Source organism: Perognathus longimembris, chromosome 7 (genome assembly GCF_023159225.1).
Source record: "Perognathus longimembris pacificus isolate PPM17 chromosome 7, ASM2315922v1, whole genome shotgun sequence".
NCBI classification, from domain to species: Eukaryota; Metazoa; Chordata; class Mammalia; order Rodentia; family Heteromyidae; genus Perognathus; species Perognathus longimembris.
This window is the reverse complement of record NC_063167.1, coordinates 32607035-32623181: the sequence shown is the minus strand read 5'-3', so window position 1 is coordinate 32623181 and position 16147 is coordinate 32607035. Positions and strand designations below refer to the sequence as shown.

The 16147-nt window shown below is 39.0% G+C and overlaps 1 protein-coding gene across 1 annotated transcript in view; it reads left to right on the top strand.

Annotated features, from left to right (window-relative positions):
- The window catches only part of Agbl4 (AGBL carboxypeptidase 4), a 1006503-nt gene that overhangs the window by 524153 nt on the left and 466203 nt on the right, over positions 1–16147 (top strand). The window contains exon 5 of the mRNA XM_048351274.1: positions 12889–13105. Coding sequence (XP_048207231.1) covers positions 12889–13105 — 217 coding nt within the window. The remainder of the gene's footprint in view (positions 1–12888; positions 13106–16147) is intronic.

Sequence of the window (16147 nt, the reverse complement as noted above, 5' to 3'; positions counted from 1 at the left end):
ATTTCTGACTCCTATGATAATCTTTGTTTCTAACCCTACTCTCAGTCTGATGGGATTTTGTAGCTGTCACACTATAGTACCTCTCTGGTATCATTAGGCAAGACTTCCTTTCTCTGTGTCAGACACTCCCGGGAATGTATTGTATCTGCTTGTTCTTCCCTCAGTGCTTTACTCTCACCCCAGTTCCCAAATGCCACAGAGCCTGTCATTCTTGTACATCCACAGGCCATGAAATTGGTATACATTTTCACATGGAGCAATGACCTAACCTTGGCTTCCTCTTTGCTGCTGGGAGACTGACACACGAGAAGATACCTTAAGATTCCCATATTGCTCTCCATGTATCCCTACTGGCCTGTCTTTCCGCATAGATTAGGCCTCATTTCTGATTCTCTTCAGTGTGGTAAGAAACAATAGTTTCTCCATAACCTGGTTTGAAGTCTGGGATGTACAACATCTTTCCTAAGTAATCTCTCTCCATCTCACTTATTTTGACCACAGCTTTATCCATTTAAAACTGTGATTGGGGGGCTGGGGATATAGCCTAGTAGCAAGAGCACTTGCCTCGTATACATGAAGCCCTGGGTTCGATTCCCCAGCACCACATATACAGAAAATGGCCAGAAGTGGCGCTGTGACTCAAGTGGCAGAGTGCTAGCCTTGAGCAAAAAGAAGCCAGGGACAGTGCTCAGGCCCTGAGTCCAAGGCCCAGGACTGGCAAAAAAAAAAAACCAAAAACAAAACAAAAACTGTGATTGTACCTTTGTACCAGAGACCTGAACATCACCCATGCCCACTGTCTCTCCTAACTTTTTCTGCTTGGCCATCTACTTTCTTTGTTGCTGACTCAATCTTGGCTTCTACCTCATTCTCTTTCATCCTCTGTTTTCCTGAGCTTGGAAACCTAGTTTTTGGACCAACTCATTTTTCATCTTGCTTTTTGGCTAAGCTTTCTGGATTTGGCAACTTGGAAATGAGGCCATTTCTTGGCTTCCTTTAACCTCCAGGTCATTGGAACCTGCTCTTATTATCTATGACTTACTCAGGGAACATGTAGCTCCTATGCTGGGATTGAAGTATTAGAATCAGGCAAAGGGGTTATTGAAACAGAAAATGAGATAAAGTTCTAGATGGTCTTCCTTCCCTTAGTTTGTCACTAAGTGTTAGGTTCGATTTAAAGGAAACCTACCACATGGTTCAGGCAGAGAAGAGTTTACTGATGGGGGAGAGCAAACTGCCAGTCCTCACAAGATGGAGGCACAGGGAGACAGAGGGGAAAGGAGAAGAGAAAAAGAAAAGGAAAGAGAGCAAGAGAGAGTAGGAGAGAAAAGGAAAGAGTGGGGACTCATGTTGAGCCAGATTATATAGGGAAAGATGGGAGGTATGGCCAGGTAGATTGGATGTGATCTCAAAGTAGGAGGAGGTAACTGCCTCCAGGTGTGCCAGTAACCTAGGTAAGACAGGTACTAGGCAAAGACTTAAACAAGAGGGGGGCATTTGCCTGGAGCCCTCACCTGAGAGGGGCCGGGAAATCCTGCCCTGTACTGGGAAATCAGGCCCCTTGCAAAGTCAATGCCCGGGACATAGGAGGGGGTGAGGCATTAGATTGCATCAGGAGTAAGGGAGGGGCAGCCTAGGAAATCCCGCCCCAAGCTGGCATTACAGCCAAGGTGGCACTCCAAATTTGTGCGGCGATTAGAGGAGTAGGGGTCTTCAGAGCTCCCCAAGTGTATATATATAGTCTGCTGGGCAGCTGAGGAGAGAGAAGAGAGGGAGCGAGAAGAGAGTAGGAGGAGAGAGGAGGCGAGTTAGCTTGGCCACCGGAGGAGTAAAGCCAGCCGAGCCTGGCCGGTTGGAGTAGCTGAGTCTGGAGCCTGAAGCCTGAGGGAGAGTCCAGAGCCTGAGGCTTATGGGGGAGTCTGAAGCCTGAGGCCTGTGGGGAGGCTTGAGGCATAAAGCCTGAGGAGAGGTGCGGCCTGCAGGCAGGAGGGTTGCTCCTCTGGAGATTTGGAGGTTTGGAGGCTGAGGTGGTTGGAGATTAGGTGTGGAGGCTCAGAGTTCAGGTCAGGACAGGTTTCAGGTCTGGGATCTGGGTAGCTAGCCAAGGACAAGGTAGTCACAGGCTAGCATTTGGAGGTGAAGGGCTGCTCTGGTTCTGGGTTTTAGGTTGTAAATAAAATACCTTTGTAAATAAAACCGCTTCCCACCTTAAGTTGTGCCTCAATGGATTATTCTTGCTCTCAGAATATAACAGATCTTACACTAAGCACCCCTCCTCTTTGGTCAAAACTATCCTGTAGTTGCCTGTTTGGTGATTGTAGATACAACATGTAAGAATTGTGTGCTAAGGGCCACTTTGATGAGACCCCAACTGCCATCACCACTGCCTCATCCTGTTTGAATGAAGCAGGATGATATCTGCATGTAGAGGCTTAAGGATCTTGCAATGACCCCTTACATAGTAGGAGTCAGTGACAATGAATCCCTGTCTAAAACCTGCTGTCTAATGCAACAGAACGAGAACCAGGAAGAATCCAGAGTCACATTAGAATATTTATTATGGATCTATGTAACTATAAGGAAGCAGGGAGGAAGTCTTTGTATGATTCTTCATAATTTCTCATAGAGAAGCACTTAGGTGAAGACTAACCCATAGACCAGCTTAGAAGTCCCTTTACCACAACCCACCAGAGCCTGGTGCAGCTGGGAACCCAGTAGCCAATTGTAGTTGAACTTCTTGTCCCAAACAGACCACTGACAGCGTGTGTGTGTGTGTGTGTGTGTGTGTGTGTGTGTATACCAGCACATATTCAGTCCATTCAGTAAACAAATAACTAAAACTATTCTCTCATGTATCAGATGCTAGATTATTCACTGGCACACACACACACACACACACACACACACACACACACACACACACAAATGTGGATATTGTTCCTACCCACATAGAAATTGCAAGCTAGTTAGAAATGTAACTACAAATAAGCACAACACATATATGTTTATAAATTAACTAAATGCTTTGAGAAAAAAAAAAGACCTAAGTTGTTTCAAGGGGGACTTAGAGGAGACTCTAATTTAGGTGATGCAAGTGACAGTAACACTTGAGCTAAAAGAAACAACAAAAAGATTAGTCCAATGAGGCAAGGGATGGTGTTAGTGCAGCAAATGGATAGATTAAAGGAAAAGTATTCAGGAATACTGAGATAAACTATGAACTTAGTGCTTCTGAGGAAGTGAAAAATTATGTTAAAGAGATTGGATTTCATTCCAGCATAATTGGAAATTGTCAAAGTTTTAATTCAGGAAATGATCAGATCCAATTCAAAGCTGAATTATGGGAAAGGGCAAAAGAATTGAGAGGGAGTAGTAGAAGCAAAGAAGCTCTGGGCAAGGGACTTTTTCAGTGTACTCCTGTAAGCAGAAATACAGATAAGCAAACAGATTGGAGATATCTTCTGGAGATAGATAAATCCAAATCTCTTGGAGAATTTAAAGACCTCAGTGAGATGTAAAACGTTCAGCAAAGGATACTAAGCCAAGCCAACAAATTATCGTTACTTATTATCATTACTGAGTTCACTCTTAATTTTCACATGCAATGACTCAACCACCAATCCTCTTTATCTTCAAAGCAGATTGCAGTGGCTCAAGCAGTGGCTCACACCTATAAAACTAGCTACTCCAGCAGCTGAGATCCAGAGGACTGTAGTTGAGAGCCAAACTTAGCAGATAAATTTACAAGACTCCATCTCCAATATGTAGCAAGCTAGACTAGTAGTGTGGCTCAAGTGATCAAAGACAAGCTGAACAAACAAGTCATGCAAATTCATGGCCTTGAGTAATAGTAAAGAAATGAAAACAAAAATATGGCCAAAAGAACCCAGCCATGACAAAAAACAGATTCCAAATGCAACAACTTGTGATCATTTCTGCTGTTTCTGCCCTTGCCCAGCCCATCCTTTTATCTTTCCCAGACCACTGCAGTATTTACCTAACAGGTCTTTCTTTTACCTCTACCATGTAAATCTCTTACCAAAGCCTGCCATATCCCATCACTGTGTTGGCTCTCCTTTACTTTCTAACTCATTTTTTGCCCGTCCTGTCTTTACTTAGTCCTATTCATAAAGACAAGACAAGCTCATTCCTGTCCTTGGATTTGTGTGCTAGCTCTTTCTTCTGGTTCACTCTTTTCCCCACTATACTTCATTTTATTTTTACCGGTCATAATTTCTGGCCACATTAACTGGAAAGCCCCTGCACTAATTTTGGCCCTCGACCTATGTAAGCATTCATTACACTTACAGGGTACTTTATTCTGTCTTAAATACTGATTTGTTTGTTATATTTATTTATCTGCCCTTCCCATGGCAATTTAAAGTCCATTAAAGCATAATATTGCTTTCTTTTCTTTTTTTTCTTTCCAACATCCAGAAAGTATGCCAATACTGGAAGCTATGGGCAATATTTCTACTATTATTATTTTAGCTTATTTTTAGACTGGCAATACAGACAACTTTTATTGATGGAAAGAAGAAAAAAGAGAGAAGAAATTAAAGTCAACTTATGCTTCTGTTTTAGCTTATTGAGTGAACAGGGATAGTAAGACTACTCACTGAGTTATGAACGCTTTCAGGAGTCTAGGTTTAGAGAATGTCAGAATATAATTTTAATTATATTAAATTTGATATGACTTTTAGACATCCAAAGGGAGTCATTCAGTTGGCAGATGGATGGAATGGTCATATAATTTATCATCTCATTAGGAAGATAGACTATAAATGTTTCTGTGTTTTTGGAAACACTGGTTTTAATTTAAACCAAACTATTCAATTTTTAACAGTAGTTGCAATTATTACACATTTCATTTTCATTTCATTGGTATTCATGAAGGTATTTTCAAAATCTATTTTTAAAAAGTAAAATTCATTCTAACAACAAAATTATTATGCATCTGTACTGAAGCACAAGTTTTAAAAACCTTAGTTACATGCATTTTTCTTATAATCCAGTGTTTATATTTGTCATTCATTTATGTGTTTTGGTAAGTAACTTAGCCACACTTACATTTAATAATATATCTACATAAGCACTATTTGTATTTTTATGAAAATTATTTTTAATTTGGTTTTACTGCTTCAGTTTTTTAGAGTATTACCTTCAGTATTGGTTGAGTTGCATTTTGTGTATAATGATTTGGAAGTTGTTGACACATTCACTTGACTTTTCTTTACAGATTATATTATTTCTAAGTAAGTATCATTCTCTATGTAGGTATTGAGGTATCTGATATGGTTAGAGGAACGTCTAAGTAGAAAACATTTTCAGCATAAATGTTTTAGTACTGAAATATATAAAATTTCCAATAAAAAAACTTTCATAGTTACATCTTCTTTGCTCTTTTCATAGAAATATTTCTTTATCTTTTCATTTTTTTCCATTTCTTTATTGTCAAAATAATGTACAGAGGGGGTACAGTTTCATACATAAGCAGTGAGTACATTTCTTTTCCAATTTGTTACCTCCTCCATACCTAAAATTAATCAAATAAGCTTTCTCTTCTGATTCCTTTAAAGATTCATCAAATTGGATGTACAACTATAAGCCTTCTTAATTTCAGTCCACTTTAGTATAACATATAAATATTTAATTAAAACTAGGATATCTATCAAATAATTAGCCTCATAAACTGAAGTATCCCAAAGTATAATTGTTGAATTTCAAAATTAAGTCTTTGAGTTTGCTTTTAATGTTTAATTTGTGTATTTCCTCCCTTGCTTTTATAAAAACAAATGTCACATCTTTTTATTTACAAGCTTTGCTTTCAATAATTACAATTCAATAAAGTCTTTAAAAGGTGAGGTACTTTGGTACTTCATTTAATGAATACTCAATTAGAGATTTTTCAATTATTTTGAACAAAATGTAACCAAAACTTAGAGCTCTCATTAACAACAGTAAAACCATCATTAAAGGCTAAAATCTCACTGATGGCAAATGATAGAGAGAAAAAGTACATTTATCTTCCTGATACCTAAGAAACACTGTGGGTTTGTGTTCATGTTTGTGTCTGTGTGGTTTAGTGTTAGCTTTATACGAAAATTGTATAGTTCAATTTTGTGTATATTTTGACACGTATAATTTCTGTTTGGAAGATAGTAATCAGAGGTGGGTGCCAGTTTCTCATGCCTATATCATAGCTACTCGGGAGGCTGAGATCTGAGGATCATGGTTTGAAGCCAGCCCAGGCAGAAAAGTCCCATGACTCTTATCTCTAACAAATTACTGAAAAAAAAGGCAGAAGTTCAACTGTAGCTGAAGTAGTAGAGCATTAGCCTTGAGCAGAAGAAGCTGCTTAGGTCAGAGCCCAGATCCTGAGTTCAAGTCCTAAGACTAGAACAAAAAATAAAAAAGAAGATAGGAAACAATATAATATATAACAGAATACATAGTATATTATATATGACATATGAATGGTATCACATGTTATATAGTATGTGTAGTGTTTTATATATAAATACACACATAAATATATAGATAGATTTAGATTTACAGCAAGTAAAGTGTGTCAAGAGCCTTCAGACTTTTGTCTATTGCTTATCCTCAGAATTTCTCACATGTATCTAACCCTTAATTTTCTGCATTTACAATAGATACCAGAAACTAGTGATCTTTGTGCTCAATATGTCTTGAAGGCTGAAAAATGGGCCATACGAACTACAAGCAGGAGTAACGTCTGTGAATAGTTTTTTCACTATCATTTGTATCTAAAGGAGTTAACTCCTACCTTTGAACACAACTTATTTTTGTCACAGAGGACCACTTAAATGAAAGAAGTGTATTTGGCTACATTGCACCTGGGAAGGTCTAAAAGAGAAAATAGAGTTATTACTGATTTCATTTCATAAACATGTGCTTAAGGTGTCTCCTTCCCTTTTTACTTATTCCTTATTTCTCTATCTTGACCCATTTCTCTATCTTGCCCATTTCATAGTCTGTGCACATAATATAAACTTGGAATTTATTGTTCTGTACGAAGACACAGCATGGCACCGGTTTTGCATCACGTGGAACATCATCATGATAACCATAGTCTCCATGAACTAAGCGGCTACTATGCATCAGCTACTAAACTAACTTTCCAATAAGTCCATGATACTATTTTCATCTTATAGAAGGAGAAATCCAGGTCTAGTACTGTATTACTGATGAATAATGGAAGTATCTTAGAGCCCACATGAACATTTTTTTCTAATGTATAGTTAACTACATTTCTAAAAGGTACCCCAAACCAGAATTGAACAAAACTATCTAAAATCCAGCTCTGCCTGGCAGACTTATTCATTTATTCATTCAAAATGTTTATGGGACACCTTCTTATGCTAGGTTTAATACAAAATGACTACAAGAAGATCCAATCTAGTGACTTGGAAACTTAAGTCCTTATTCTTGTTCTATTCATGATTCAATAAAAAATAACGAATACCAAATTTCAGTGCAGGCTGAATCCATTGCAGCTCTGGCGTGCTACTGCCTCATATACATGAACCTATTACCAGCAAAGGACCATTCTGAAAGCACAGTCTTTTTCACCTGGGAGTCTATCAACAACCCTATGATGTATTACAGGGCTTACCATAGTAAACACATCTTACACAGAAGTGCAGACAGGCCAAGCATACAACAAAAACTTGGACTCAAATCTAAATCTGAGCATCTTGTCCAGTAGCAATTTCTTTCTACCTCTGAGGAATCTGGGTTGGAGGAGACAGAGCAAGTGATTTACCCTCCTTGCCTAGGGTACATCTCCCTGTAGTTTCTGGCTGTTTTGGCATCTTGCCACTAGCCAAATGTAGGTAGGAATGTTGTTGTTGCCTATGCCTAGACCAGAGGGAATAATCAGTCTCAGTTATTCTCCTGCTCTAAACCAGCCAAAGTAATTGGCTTTAATTTTATTTTTTAATGGCTTGGAATTAACCAAAGCAGCTGCTGCCACAGTGTGTGGGTGTCCTTCTCCAGAAGGCACTGACAAAATTTTAAAAAATCCCTATGCATAAAGTAAACTGAAAAATAAACAATACAGTATAAAGGACAAAAGGTTAATTCAAGAAGCGAGCAGTATCCTTTTGTTATCTAAAGCTTGGCAGGCAATATATAGCACTGTCTCTCTCCTCCCACCTCTAGTGCCCATCCTCTCTCTGATAAGATGGTGATCTGATTAGACCCTGGGGCATAAAAATGTGTTGCCCGTATCTGAGTACTCTTTCACTCACTTTATCTCCCCCTCCCACCTAGAGATTAGCTGTGACAAAGTGTGGCCAGAGATAAGAATAGATGTACTGGTGACAGGAGCATTATTGTAGTTATTTGGGGAAAATAGGATTGGAATTAGGAGTGGGCCCTGTTTGCCTATGGAGGGTAGATTAATCAGATGGGCACCCATGCCAGACACCTAGCTGGGCCAGACACCAGAGAGGAAAAGGAGGGGGCCAACTGGCTCAAGCCAGGGAGAATGTCTTGGTGGTTCCAACCCAACATAGACTAAAGGCCAGGTGTTGGCTTATATGAGAGATGAGAGATTCTGCTGCTCCTGTGAGGGGAAGAGGAATCAAGTATGATCTCAATTTCTAATATACCTGGGAAAGTGGATGCCAATATGTTGCCTGTCCCTGACTAAATTAAACAGGGGGATTAAACGACTGTGTAACTGCAATTGTTGCATGAATTTCAAGTGGCACAGACCTGATATGGTGGGAAGAATATGTATTTGCTAGTCAGATAGCTTCACACAACTAATAGCCCCCTACTGGCATGAACTGGCACTTACTATACATTACTTCCTTTGGGAGTATCTGAGTCACTTTGTGATGCTTTGCTTTGTGTACCTTTATTAGGAGTTATAGCCAAGAAATTTGAGGAAATATAGTTGGAAATAGGTAAAGTCTAAACACAGAGAAAACTCCTATTCACAACTATATTTTCTACTTGACTAGAGAAGAAATTAGGGGTCCTGTATTTCAGCATTGTAAAGAGAGCTACAGAATGGACCCTGAGCAGTGACTTCTTCTAGGAGATAGATAAGCCTTGAGAGAACATACACCAGGAGTTTGTAAGATTTATGACCTTTACAGGATCAAGTGGTGGACCAATTCCTTCCAGTGGTCTTCTGCTGTATGGAGTTCATGCATATTTTCAAGAAACTTCTTTACCATCATTTCATCATGTTTATAGATAATAGGAATAACCTTAGAATATTGTTGTGTTAGAGGAGTTAATACAGTAAAAGTGCTTGAAATGGCCTGATAATATGGTCCTATGTACACATAGTAAGTAGTACATTAGTAATTGTTAATATTGTTGCATTGTTTCTTTGGATTTTCCCAAAGTGTCTGTGCAAAGTATCAGAAGCCGCCTCACATAACCTGACATCAAGTGCAGGATCTGTCTTTATGGAATCTCTTAAAGCTTCCAGGTTGTATTGCCCTGAATGGCAAACCTCTCCCATTCTCTCTTCAGCTAAGTGTTGAAGGGTCTCTACATCATACTGAACTAATCTGCCTTCCTGTGATCTTCATTTTTCTTTCATTTTTTCATATTTTATCTTTCCATTTCATGTTTTATTTTACTTCTTTAATAAACGAGCCCTATTAAACAAGACCACTCTCTTTCCATCACTAGTGCAGAAAAGAAGAAATAGGTGGCATAGTTCCCATCTTCAAGAAGCCTACATTCTTAAGCTTGCTAGGCAGACACTCTATCACTAAGGCATACTTCCAGCCCTGGTTGGGTTTTGGCGGGGGTGGGTGGGTTGTTTGTTTGTTTTGATATTCTTGGGTTGGGATCTTGCATTCTGCAAAAGCACACTGATTCACGTATTTTAAGCATTCCATGGTTGTTTGGGATAGTAGGGGCATGTCACTGTATCTGGCTTCCTGCTGCTGAGATGAAGTCACACAGACTTTTTTCTGCCTAGGCTGGCCTGGCACCATAATCCTCCCAATCTCTGCTTCTTCAATAGCTTAGTATGACAGGGATATACCACTGCAGTCATCTATAAGTTAGAAAGAGTTTCCATGCGCTTTTCTGCCTGGGCTGGCCTCAAACCAAAATCCTCCTGTTAAGAACAAGCCTCCCAAATACCTATTGCTCATTATTGGGGAACAAACCAGTTGATAAAACTGTTTTGTCTAAGTAGAAAAAGACTACATAAGCTCAATAGCTAGGGAAGGCAATAGAGATAAATATATTAAAGATAGATATTTATGTATACGTTCTTTTATTCCTTCATTACTTAGTTCATTTAAGTCATACTTAAGAGCTGGGAATATGGCCTAGTGGCAAGAGTGCTTGCCTCATATACATGAAGCCCTGGGTTCGATTCCTCAGTACCTCATATATAGAAAATGGCCAGAAGTGGCACTGTGGCTCAAGTGGCAGAGTACTAGCCTTGAGCAAAAAGAAGCCAAGGACAGTGCTCGGGCCCTGAGTTCAAGGCCCAGGACTGGCAACAAACAAATACATAAACCTTCATTAATAATCAATTGTAGGCACATCTATGAATAAGAGGTCTCTAAATACAACGCAAGAGGCAGTCAATGTGGAGGAATGATCAAATATACACAATGGAGGTGCTGTACAAAATTATGATTGGGAATTTTGAGTTAGTTCATTATGAATAAAGCTTACAGTGCAAGACGGGGGGGAGGGGAGATGGGTGGTTGACATCTCCCACTCAAGGAGATCATAGAAGATCTTATGAGCCAAACTGAAATGTTAGGACAGAGTTGTCCAAAGCGTTTTTCAGCAGGTACATAATACCTAAATATTTGCTGAATAGAATAACCAACTCAATAACCTACTGTCTTGGAAGTCATTACTTTCTCCATTAGCCTCCCAGGAACTTGTCATTCTCTCACTCTCCACAAATAGAAGAAGCAAATGAGAATGATTTTTCTCCTCACTTGTCATACACTTGGAAAGCCATTATTTGTGTCTTATCACTGGTAGCACCAGAACTATAGGACTATTAGGATAGCAATCTGGATAGGATGAACAATAGCTGTTGAGTTTGTAGCTAAACTAGATTAGCACGTAGGCTTGGGAGTAGAAAGAAGGAAAATATGAGCCATATCTGCCTGGAAAAGTGTAAAGAGTTTGCAGAATGGATGTGTAAACCATGTTGTGGTAAAACTGACTGACGTTCCAAGTGTATGGCAAGTGAGGCTGTGTATTGCCTTGGCATATATTGTTCCAAATAAGGATAAACACATCTATAAAATGAGTTTATTTTTACTTGCTTTCACATTTCCAAACAGTTGCTAAAGAATAGGGTTAGATATAGAACAAAGTGTTGCCTAATTTAAGTCTGGTATTGGCTATGAGATGCATCATTCTTCTATCCCCATGACCAAGGATTCTTTAAAAGGAAAGTATGAGAATATATTACTTGTAAAAGGGGTTCTCCCCCAGCCCCCGGAAACGTGTGACATTTCCATACATGTAAACAAGAATCATTCCCCTGCCATCCCTCTACCCATTCCACTCCCTCTTCTTAAAACACTTTCAACAGGATTTATTGTTCTATTTTTTACTTACTAATAAACTAGTTTGACCCTAGTCATCCTCATTCACCTTCTTTGTTTGTCCACCCCCCACACCCCCCATACACCAGTGGCTAATCCTTCCATCCAACTCTGCTTTAATTTCTTTATCATTCCATGTAAAAACTGTATAGTAATTGTACCAAATGGTTTCACTATGGTATTTCAGACATGCATAAATTGGGTTTTGATCAGAATAACCCTGATTGTATGTTCTTTGAGTTTATTTGGGTATTTAAACACCATCTCCTTTATTTCATTGGCTATTCTTTCATTGCTTTGTGTTTTGGTTTGTTCTGCTCCGTGTTGGAACTTTGTCTTCACTATGACTTAAAACCTTTATTGTAGAATTATTGGCCTTTGAAGAAAACTGTGCTGCCTTCTTTATTCATGAATTTAGTGATCCCCCCACCCCTACTCACACACCCGCTGGGATTCATGTATCTGAGCCAATTTTTGTTATAGATTTCAACCTCTTGTATCCTTCCCATTGGTGATTTCTTGAAAATTACTTGAGGATGGGTAATGCCTTGGATGTAGTATCTTTTCTTGTTGCTGGAAAGGAGGGAAGCCATCTCAGCTGTCAAATAATGAATTTCAATCCTGAAGACTCTGTATGTATGTGGAGCTCTTCTTCTCTAGGGGTGAGGAAGCTTAGCTGCAAAAGCTCTTGACATAAACCACAACATTTTTTTTTTATTATCTTTAAGTAGTTGTACTAGGGAGTTGACATTTAACATAGCAGTTCATGAATACAATCCCTGTAACAAGTTACAAGGATTAAGCATTATGGCTATTATGGACTTTTTCAGCAGCTAGAGTTTGGGGTGCATCACTAGGACCTGTCAATTGTACCTTGTATAACAGTTTTCAATTTCTATCCTTCATTGGAGGAGCCAGAGGCCAGCTGTGGACTCCTTGCTGCTTTTCTCTTGAGAACATAGTACTATGTTCTCAGTGGGGAGGTTTTCTGCCTCCCCACTGCTTCTTTCATGATTTCCAGCTCCCTTCTTCTCTTTCTCTCTTGAGCTCTGGTCTCCTTTATGACATGAGATTGTTCCCATTCACAGATTGAAAATGAAATGTGTCTCTGATCTACCAACTTGCCCTTCCCTCCTGCTTACTTTTAGGCAGGATCTTGTTAGGTTTACTAGGCTAGCCTCAGATTCGTGAGAGGTTCTTGATGTTAGACGTTTTTCTCCCAGGCGTTTGTACCTCTTTGTTACCTTTAAGGCCTGAACTACTATTTCTTAAGCTCAAATTTATTTTTCTGTGTGTCTTTCAGGCAAAGGCTGCCACCTAAAAATGTGTACTACTACCGTTGTCCAGACCATCGGAAAAACTACGTGATGTCCTTTGCATTCTGTTTTGACCGAGAAGAAGATGTTTACCAGTTTGCTTACTGCTACCCGTATACATACACTCGCTTCCAGCATTACCTTGACAGCCTCCAAAAGAGAAACATGGACTATTTCTTTCGGGAGCAGCTGGGCCAGAGCGTGGTAAGCCTAGCACCTTGGTTTGGGTGCCCATTTAGAAACAAACAACCTTGAAATAGAGATTTATCAGTTTGTTTTTTTAAATACAATGCAAATAATGTATATTAGTGCTTTGAGGATTAGTATATTGGAACTTTTAATACTTTAACTCTTTTAAGTAATACTAGAAATCAAGAATTTTTATCTAAGTAATAGTTTAATGTTTTAAAAAATGTGGTGTCTTATAGTGTGATTTATTGCATTGTTTACCAAAATAATCCAGGATAATCCCTCATTTAGATTTCCAATGATTATCTAGATAATCCTTCATCAAGATTTCTAGCTTTATCATACTTACAAAGTATCTTTTGTCGTATCAAGCAAAATATTCATGAGTTCTGGGGCTTAGGACTTGAGGAAGAGCCATTATTTTCCCTAGAATATCTTCTCTTCCTCTTTCTTCTTCTTGACCAAACCAGATTTAGAAGTTATTTTTGTTGAATTCATGAAAAATTTCTCATTTAATTGAAAAAAGATTGTTCGATGTTGTCAGCAGTACTTTGATTGACGATAAAGAATAAGCTGGTGATAGTCTGATTTTATATTTTAGTCTTTAAATAGGCTATGAGGGAAGGAACAGTTACCATAGATCAAACATGGAATTACTTGGTGGGCCACTCAGATAGACTGTTATTTTTAGTTAGAAATATAGGTGATATGGATGGCTGCACAGAAAAATACAATCGTGCACTGCTTAACCATAAAGATATATTCTGAGAAATGCCACCATTTATTTTTGTGTGAATGTCTTAAGGTATTTTTATGGAAACTAAAATGGCTTTCACATTCCTAGGTGATATAGGTGGTCTGTCATTGACCAAAATATTATGCACACAATATACATAGTCCTTTTCTTAACTTTCACTCCCATGAAGGCTAACACAGCCAGAAATCAGGTGACAAGAGAACCTATTATTATAGCCTATACACATCATCCTTTCAGAGCAAAGCAAAGGCTGGAGAAAGACAGAAGACATAGTGGGGCAAAATAGAACATTCTAGATACACTTAGTCCAATCAACAATATGTTACCAGAGACTATCAGATTGAGATAGGAATGAAATTCAGAGGTGACTGTTTCATAGATAGCTGAATTGATACAAGAATTAAGAGAGTGAAAAGTTTATTCAACACTCATAATGCATAAGAATAGTCTGTATATTTCACCTAAATCCCCTCCTAGAATTATGTCAGACAGAATGTAAGTGCACATTGATTGGCTTTTAAGTGAGTGGTCTAATTAATGAAAGCAGGATATGTCTGGGGGTATTGTGAAGGGCTGAGAGCAGTAAAAAGCTGATAGGGGGAATGATAAAATAAGAGAAGCTTCTTATAATATATAATCAAACTAACATATAGTTAAAATAACAAAATAAAAATTTATTTCTTTTCTATATAAAAGTTGGAGTGTAATCAAGGTATCGGAAATACTATGGCTGTGCTCCTGGAAAGGCCTCTAGGTGTCCTATTTATTCAGATTTTGTCCTTGGGAGGTGATCCTCAATCTTGTGATCCAATGTGGAATTCTACTATTAAACCCACTTTCTAGACATCAGATTGAAGGAAGTGGAGAAGAAGAAAAAGAAGCAGTTATGTGGCACTATCATTTAATAGATCTCTTATCTACATTTAAGTAAATGAATGGTTAATATTGAGGGGTAACTGAAATCTATACCACAGGAAAATTAAATTATTTTTCTAACTCTAACATATTTGTATGGCTTAAAATACTTGTACGACTTTGAATTTCATGTCCCCATTCTGGGGACTTTTCTGGGGACTTTTCACCTATAAAATGAGAAGATCAGACTTCCATAGGTATCTTAAAATTATTTCTTCTTTTTACATTTTTTCTCTGTTGTCAAAGTGAAGTACAGAGCAATTACAGTTTCATATGTGAGACAGTGAGTACATTTCTTATCCAACTTGTTACCTTCCCCTTTCCCCTTCCCCTCTCCCCCCCCCATGAGTTAGTTGTACAGTTGTTTACACCAAATGGTTTTATAAGTATTGCTTTTGGAATCAATCTTTTGTCTTTTTATCCTTTGTCTCTTGATTTTGGTATTGCCTTTCCCTTCCCTAGTTCTAATACACATATATACAATATGCAGGTTACTAAGATCAGATACAATGATAGCAGGGGTAAAACAAGGAAATACGAGAGAAAAAAAAGGGTACTGTTTTACATGGCATGTTGAAAATAATTACAACAATGATATACTACTTATTTCCATAATGTGGAGTTCATTTCACTTAGCATCACCTTATGTGTTCATAAGGGTATCGCTATTGGGCTACTGTGATCTTCTGCTGTGACTAACCTAGACATACTAATTATCCCCTAGAGACACTATAGGAAACAAAATTTTGAAATTTTAGTGATTGACTGATGCCGGGCCTCGCTCTACCCCACCCCCATCTTCGTGGGAGGGGGTCCTGGGCTTGTCTGTCTCTTCTGTTTGGGATCCATTCTCGCTCTCTCACACCTCCTGGCCAGTAGAGGTTAATTGCAGAAGTGAGGTCCCAATGTAGCCTCAGTTCGCGTGTGGTTGTGAGACCCCATGCCCGCCAGCCCAAGGAAAGACATGGGCGCGTGGGGGTCTTGGAGAAAGCCTCTGGGACATTCTGTTTATTCAAATGAGGAGCCAACAGATATACCTCCAAAGGCGGGCACAGGAGAGGGGCTGCTGTTTGGCTACAAGGGCTGTCCCTCAAGTGATATCAGGGGACTTCCTCTATGGGCGGAGACCCAGCCCCCCAAGGCCTGGGTTCTGGGGTTCGGGCCATCAGACACATGCTCGACCCCAGGGTTGGGGGCTTCTCTTCCTGTTGAAGATGGAAGAAGAGGGGATGGGCTAAAGCCAGCTGTGGCCTCTTAAAGGCACAGCTGTCCCCAACAGATTGATTAATCACCATTGTCAGAGCTGGCATTAGTATTTGTCATGTCTTCCAAACTGGTGTTTGATTTTATTACTTGTTTGTAACTGCTCTGACTCCACCAAACAG